The 7,867-nt window shown below is 30.0% G+C and overlaps 1 protein-coding gene across 6 annotated transcripts in view; it reads right to left on the bottom strand.

The window, feature by feature from the left end:
* LOC117179413 (venom dipeptidyl peptidase 4) overlaps positions 1 to 7,867 on the bottom strand; it is a 794,327-nt gene that overhangs the window by 592,059 nt on the left and 194,401 nt on the right. Inside the window, exon 2 of one of the 6 annotated variants that reach the window (XM_033371179.1) lies at positions 1,333 to 1,505. The exons of 4 other annotated variants lie outside the window; for them this stretch is intronic. In XM_033371179.1, coding sequence (XP_033227070.1) covers positions 1,333 to 1,359 — 27 coding nt within the window. In that variant the 5' untranslated portion in view covers positions 1,360 to 1,505. The remainder of the gene's footprint in view (positions 1 to 1,332; positions 1,506 to 7,867) is intronic. One more of the 6 variants, XM_033371178.1, reaches the window with a different exon arrangement.

Genomic DNA, 7,867 nt, shown 5'->3' with positions numbered 1-7,867 from the left:
GAGCTCCAAGGAGATTATGTTGAAAAATAAAAAAAAATTTACCCAAAAAAAATTGTTTTTATACTTCATTCTAAGGACTTATTGAACTACCCTCGTATTACCATTTATCTATAATTTGGTGATTGCACATTTGATTTTGTTAAAGCTCTTTCGATCCGCATGAATACATTCTCAGAAAGTACATCGCGCTTCGGACTCGATTAAAGTGTTTCCAAAACGCTTCAAGGTGAAAATATTTTTCGTTAAACATATTATTTTATCTTGTATCGTTTTGCCATGCATTTGAATTAAATTCCCTTTTAATATAATTAAAATTGAATTTAATATTAAAAGGTTCCTTTTAATAGAATTTTACAAAGATAAAGCGTAAACTACACTGCCGTTCAAACAAGAAAAGTCGTAAGTACATTTTGGATGAATCCCTTGCCATCCCAATTTCAGTTAGGTTGACAAGGGACTCATCCACAATATAGTTACTACTTTTCTTGTTTGAACGGCAGTACACGTCTTATCAAAAAGTAGTTGAAAGTAGATGTATTTAGGCTTGGAGCGAACAATTTTGTTATTAAATATTTGATCACATCTTTTGTCGTTTTTCCAGATTAAAAAAATCCATCTTATCGAAAAATAATGTTAATCAAATTTATAGAACATTTTAAGATTAATATTTTTTCTCACTAACATATTTTCGTACCTTGCATAGATGAAACAAAAAAATGTAAATACCATTTTTCACGAGAAAACAGAAACTATGCATATTATTACAAATAATTTTAAAGAAATATCTTTGTGAGCTAAACAATTTTTTTACATTTTGTTCTATTTCCCATAGCTTTCTGGAAAATTGAATTTTTTGTCTGAACAATGTTTTTCGCGATTAAAACAAAAACGAGTAAGTTTTATCGAAAAAAATGGTTGCAAGTAAATTTGTAGATGTTTTGGAGATTAACAATTTTGCATTTAAAGATTTCTTTATTATCTCGTATAGTTTATCTGGAAAATTGCATTTTTGTTAATTAAAAAGAATTTTTTATTTATAAAACCTGAACCTTTGATCAAAAATCTCTGGTTAACGAACTAGTCCTTTCTTTCTATTTCTTGGAACATTGTTTCAGAGGACAATCTAATCTTATAATTCATTCGAAAGTTATCGGTTTCACAGACAACGACAACAGACACCGAAGTAAAATCCTTTTTTTCTCAATCAGTGAGTCTGAAAACGTTGAGGTTTGATGAAGTCCGCTACATTCAATTTTCACATTAAACCAATACCTTCTCATTGAGAAAATCATATAAAAAGAAGACAATAATAAGAAATTTCTGTCAACTTACACTAACGTCGAATCCGCCCTCGGCCATGATAGCTGATGTCTCCTAGCTGCCAAGACTCGCTAAACTTCCGACTCCTTTCTCGTATATTCTGCCCTCTCGTCCCTGGTATCCCTTTTCGATCCAACAAATCGAATCCATTAATCACTAGCAGCACACGGCCGACGCAAACGCAACTGAAGTTCGATAAAAGCTGTATTTAATTTTTCAGCCGAGCAGCGTTTTATATTTAAATGGAAATCGGAAAGGGACTGCAACTACAACTGCGGCTGCTGCAGCTTGGTACTCTCGCTCTTTTAACTGTTGACTTTGACGAAGATATATTTCATGCATGAATATATGCATACGAATCAACTATATCTCTCGATATTGGAACAGATTCCATCATTACACAAAATCCTGTTTGAATCCTGAAGAGTCACGACAGTATTATATAGATTTAGAAACGATAAGCATTTAATAAACCTACCAAACACTTAATGTTTCAAAAGATTTGAAAGCATTTCAGTGATTTGAAAAGAGTTCTAGGGATTTCAAAAGATTTTAGGGCATCAAAAAAGATTTAAGGTATTTCAAACAATTCGATTGTATTACCAGAGGTGTCACAGATTAAAAAAATTTGAAGAAATTACATAGTATAATTTCAAAAGAAAGTTACGAGCTTTGGAAGAATTTCAAGAGATACCAAAGTATTTTACCGAATTTTAAAGAATGTCAGTATCAGTTTTAAGGACACCCTCAAATCTCATGAAATAATTTGAGAAACCTTTAGTCTTTTCGAATCCCTGAAAATCTTGAGACATACCTGGAAGTTCATTAAAATTTTTCGAAATTTCGCAAAATCTAATAAATTTATTTTGAATTTCTTCAAGTTTTTTTCCCCTTGAAAACTCTGAAAATCTTTTAAAATCCTTGGAAATTTGCTTTAATCTCATGAAATCCTCTGGAAAACCTATACGTCTTATTTTAATTTGTTTTAATTAAATAAAATTATGCGAAATTCTTTTTTTAAATCATTTAAATGTTCTGAAATATAATAAAATCGCTTAATATTTCATGAAATTCTTTGAAATCTTTTTAAAACTCTAGATGTAATTCTTTCAAATCCTTTAATTTTTGGAAAATTTTTTCAAATCCCGTGAAATCCGGTGAAATGCCTAGACATTTAAGAATCAAGTAATACGGCACAGTCGTTTTTTTTTAAATCTACATGATATAAACGAGTGAGGTAACGTTCAGTATATGCAATGCGGAATGCAATTTCAAATGGTGAAAAAAATTATGTTAATTAAGATAATTGTTTAATTTTTAAAGTAAAAAGTTACTTTTGAGTGTTCAGTTGTGTCAGAATGCGGATATCGCTGGCATGTATATTAGTGATTCTTGTGTATTTTTACATTGACACGTATCATCTTACTCCTTTCGAAAAACAAAATATTCGAGTGGCAAATTGACTGCTTTGCCGATTTGAAATGATTTTCGTAATACTATTTTTAAATACTACGAAATGGTTAAAAGCTTTTAAGGAGCCATAAAATACTTTAAGCTGTTTTTTTTTTAATTTGTTGAATTCACGTAAAACTCTTTGAAATACTTGAAATTTCTGAAGTCTAGTGTACGCTCACAAATAAATGGCTCAACACCTCGTCAATTCATAAAGGAAGGCATTTTAAAATGAACCATTTTAGGGATAACTGTTGGATTGATTATTGAGAAAAGTACAAAATGTCTTTAAAATATTTCTCAGTTCTCTACAGTAATTTTTAAAGAGAATTTAAAAATAGAAAATGCCCTAAAACACATAAAACCTTATTCTCTCATTACGATAATCTCGCAGATTATTAAAGTCATGGAAGAATCCAATAACCTATATAATAACTTAATATTCTGCTGCTCTATATATAATAATGAATTATGCATATAACGATTATTAGCATTCTAGAAATAGTCAAAACTTTCCATTTTATTATCTTGAATATTCACGGAGCGAAATCTATTCTGGAAAGCGTTAGAATGATGTCGATCAAGACGCTCGAACCTCGAGGATGAAATGCTGAAATACACATAGACGTCTACCTCCTGAATTTTGTTTCAATTTCAGAGTGCATTTGCTGTCGTATATATAGTATCGACGAAAAATGAAGAGTGTGTTTTTACGTGCACTTCGCTTCAATTGGAACTCGGCTTCTGCAATAGTTCAAGCTTATGCTAAAATACTTCGACCTCATTCCGTCACATTTCTTCAATGCGTTTCAATTAGGATAAGCATGTCTATGGTATATTCTAATCATAAGACTTGAGAGAGATCATTCAGTACTTTCATGTTTTCAAATTCAAAATGAAGATAAAAAAAATTAGTTATTTATTAGATAATTTCAGTGTTAACTGACACCAGTTAAGAAAATGATCTACTCATACAGTAATTTTAAAACCTTTGAGACAGCGCTTATTAATTTTATTTCGCAGATCAAATTTTCAGGAATGGAATTTTATCAACCACATTCCTTGAAGTACTTTATACAGTTGCAAACTATATTCTGTATTAGACCACTTTCCTCGCGGAAGTCACAATAATATGTTGAATTTTCAACCAAAGGCTTTAATTTTCTACCAAAAGAATCTTTCTGCGAAAGATGATTCTTTAACCAAATAGTTGAATTCTCAGCCTATAACGATGCATTTTTAATCAAATAAACTTGAACCCCAAACAGTTAGATTTTTAAATAAATAGTTGAATCTTGAAGCCAGAAAGAAGAAATTTGTAGAAGAGTTTAATTTACAACCAAGAAATTTTTTTACCTCAAAAGATGAATGTTCCAGAAAACAGTTCAATTTCTTACCAAAAAAGATTACTTTTCAATAAAATATTTGAGTCTCAACACAATAAATGTATAGCCAACAACACAATCAAAGATGAATCTGTAACAAAAAGATGCATTTTTGACAAGACAACATCAAGTTTCAACCAAGTAGTTGAATTTTCAAACAAAAAAATTTTTAAAATAATAATACTTCTCAACGAAAAACATAATAGTGGATATTTCAACAAAAAATAGTCTAATTAAAAAAATGGTTGAATTCAACCAAACAATACAAATTTTCAACAACATAATTGAATCCGCAACAAAAAAAGATTAATATTTAATTGAATATGAATTTTCAATCAAGAAAGATTTTGAATACAACAAAATTTCAACAACATTGCTTAATTTTTTAGTCACTAAGGCAAATTTTCGACCAAAACAATATAATCTTCAAGCCAAGAAGACAAATTTTTTACAAAACATTCGAATTATCTATTAAAAACAAAAAAAAATCATTGTCAAACCAATAGTTCTTTTTTCAAATAAAAACGATCAATTTTCAACTAAAAATCAAATAATTAAACTTGCAGTTCTAAAAGTTAATTTTCAACAAAATAGTTCAATTTTCAAACAAATAGATGGATTTGCAACTAATAAAATACATGTTTCAACAGAGTAGTTTAACTTGTTACCAAGTAGTTAAATTTTCAATGTATATCAACAATTTTCTACCAAAAATGATAAATTTACAACAAAATACATACATTTTGAACCAAATAGTCGATTTTTTTCTGAAACTACACAATTATCAACACAAGTTGGAATAGTCGAATTTTATATTTACAAAATTAATTTAGAAAAACGAATTTTCAACAAAATTTAGAAAATTTCAAATAATAAAAAGCGTGTACAACAAATTGTTCAACTTCCAACCCAGTATGTAATTGAATTTTCAACTAAAAACGAACAATTTTCAAACAAAAATGCAATAGTTAAATTTTCAGTATGAAAATTTTTGTTTAAAGTTATATCCCAAATAAATAAAATAATATTTTAACAACAATGAAAAGTTCAAAAATAGAATTTTCAATTAAAAATGATAAATTGTCAGTCAACAATGCGTCAGCTAAATTTTCAGTTGTGAAAATTAATTTTCAAGAAAAAAAAAACGAATTTTCAAAAAAATAGTTAACTTTTCAACCAAATAATAGAATTTTTAACCAAAATGATGAATTCTGAACCAAAAATATAATAACAGACATTTAAATTAAAATAATTAGCTTTTAACGAAAAATGCTCGAATTTTGTCATTGGGTTATATTATATTGTTCGCATGTAAGAGAAAAAATAGGTAAAGGGGAAAGGATGGGAAGTTTTCTAAAAAGATGGTAAAAACAACGAATTCATAAAAAACTGGGGAAAATGGCTAATAAAGGAAAGAGTGTTAAGTTTGTATTTATATCTGATATCTTATCATGTATTTAGATGCTTCACTTATATAATAAAATCACTATTTTTCCTTTTTTCAATCATTTAAAAAAATTGTTATTCACATTTGTTTATACTGTGTCATGTCTCTTTCTGCGTTTAACCCCTGACAGTGTGATGTACAATAGTTTTTTTTAACGGCCGCTAATTAAGATTGATAAGAACAAGCATTGGCCTTTAGGGAATGTATTTGTGAGAATTCTCAAAGAGATGTTATCGATAGATAAACCAACCGATTCGTGTTCTCTTCTGGCCCTGCAGATTCCTGTGTGTATATTTGTGTGTGTACGTGTGTTATCCAATAACAAGCCCTTCTCATTTGATTCAATTCTTGGTGGAAATACCAGCACGAACGAGAACAGAGAATGATGGAATCAAATTTACCGCGTTCTCTACTCGCAATCATGTGACACTTGAAAAATTTACGCTCGAAATAAGTAGCATCATCAGAGATTGCTAATGATATTTTTAAAATGAAACTTCTTAGTTATTAGATTTTCAGAAATAACTTTGTATAAAACGACATTTATTCTGGCCAATCTGTCCCAAGGCTGAATTTTGTTCTTGAAATAAGCCACGTGCATGGACATAGGAAACACGGGACTAGGCATGCCATCCTAACTTGGTCGAGCGGGGTTGAATCCACTGGAGGGAGGAGAATTCCATGAGTGGAGAGAACCGCCATCTTACGACGTGCTATTTGATTATGCGCACGAGCATTTTTGCCGACAATCTGTGCATGAAAATATAAACATGTGGGCGCTGCCATGTTTGTCGCGGGACATCAAAAGGTGGCGGACCTCCCCCCTCATTGCATCACCCCCGCAATGGCATGCCAAGTCCCTTGTTTCCTATGTCCATGGCCACGTGATAATTAACGCTGCTCGGCTGATAAAACAGCTTCTCTTTCCGAGAAGTTAACACAGTTCTTATCACATAGGTAAAAAAATAGGAGTGGTTACCACTGACGCTTTTTTTGGCACCAATTTTTCTAATATGCATTAACGATTAGAAAAATGCTAGCATTTAATGTACCCTGTTTGAATTACTCTCAGGTACGAAAAATATTATAAATATTTGCATTGCCCTATTATAGCAACGACGAGTGCCGGTGCCAACCTCCGATTTTCTTATCCCATACTCTCTAAATTTGAATCGGTGAGATTTCACTGATTTTTACTGAATTTCCTTACTGATTTCAATCAGTGGCCCATTTCTAGCTATTTTTATCAGTGATAGTGCATTGTGAATCAGTGAATATTTTAAATGATTTTATTCAATTACCTATTTCTCACTGTTTTAAGTTTGGAGAGTATGTCCCGAGATAATAGAAACAATATGAATATGGTTTTAAATATTAAAAAAAATCTTTTGGAAATTGCAGTGAAATTTTAATAAAAATGGTATAAAAGTAGTTTTCAAAAAGTTATTGACTTTAGTTTATGACCTTCAAACCCCGTTCAAATATCCAATTAAGTCTTGTGAGATGGAAGTATTCAAAGAAAAGAATAACCGGTTACTGTGTCAGCCTTTTTCATAAGAATCTTATTTCTTAAATCCATTTGAGCAAATAGCAAATGTTAAAAAAAAGATTGCAGAATTTAATAATTCAGCTTCAATCATTCAGAACTAATATTTATTTTAATTGAATTAATATTATTTAACAAATTTGACTGGATTTAAACCATTTTTAAAATTTTCAAAAGATATTTATTGTACCCACATATTGGTAAATGTTTAAATGGTAAATGCTGGATGAAGATTCATAAATAAAATGAATCTATTACTCTATATTATTAAATCCATGTCCAAACAAATTCTCATTTGTAAAGATACAAATGTAAAGCCAGTTTTCCAATTGCACTGACGGGTTCCATTAAAACCAATAATTGTAGCGAGCCTTTTAGTTTGAAAAGAAACACTAATGTGTAAAATTCAAACAGAATTTGTAAGCATGTTCAATTTAACTCCCCGTGTACAGAGAGAAAAAAGTGTGCTACGCAATTATTAATTGAACTTTTAATTTATTTATTTTTGAATAAGGTACCAAAATCGAAATAAGTCATGCTTGGAGGATTTCCAGTCCAGTTCTAGCTAGAAAATATATAGAAATATTCAATACTAAAACTTTGAAGTCACGACAACATCTTTTGCAAGATATCAGGTTCAGAAATCAGGCTGACTTTCAAGATATGACATTCATTAAATTTTCTGCAATCCAAAGAGGAAATAATCTGCATCGCAAT

The sequence above is a fragment of the Belonocnema kinseyi genome, chromosome 9 (assembly GCF_010883055.1).
Source record: "Belonocnema kinseyi isolate 2016_QV_RU_SX_M_011 chromosome 9, B_treatae_v1, whole genome shotgun sequence".
Lineage (NCBI taxonomy): Eukaryota > Metazoa > Arthropoda > Insecta > Hymenoptera > Cynipidae > Belonocnema > Belonocnema kinseyi.
Note: the sequence above shows the minus strand (reverse complement) of the source record. Positions and strands in the feature narration are given on the sequence as shown.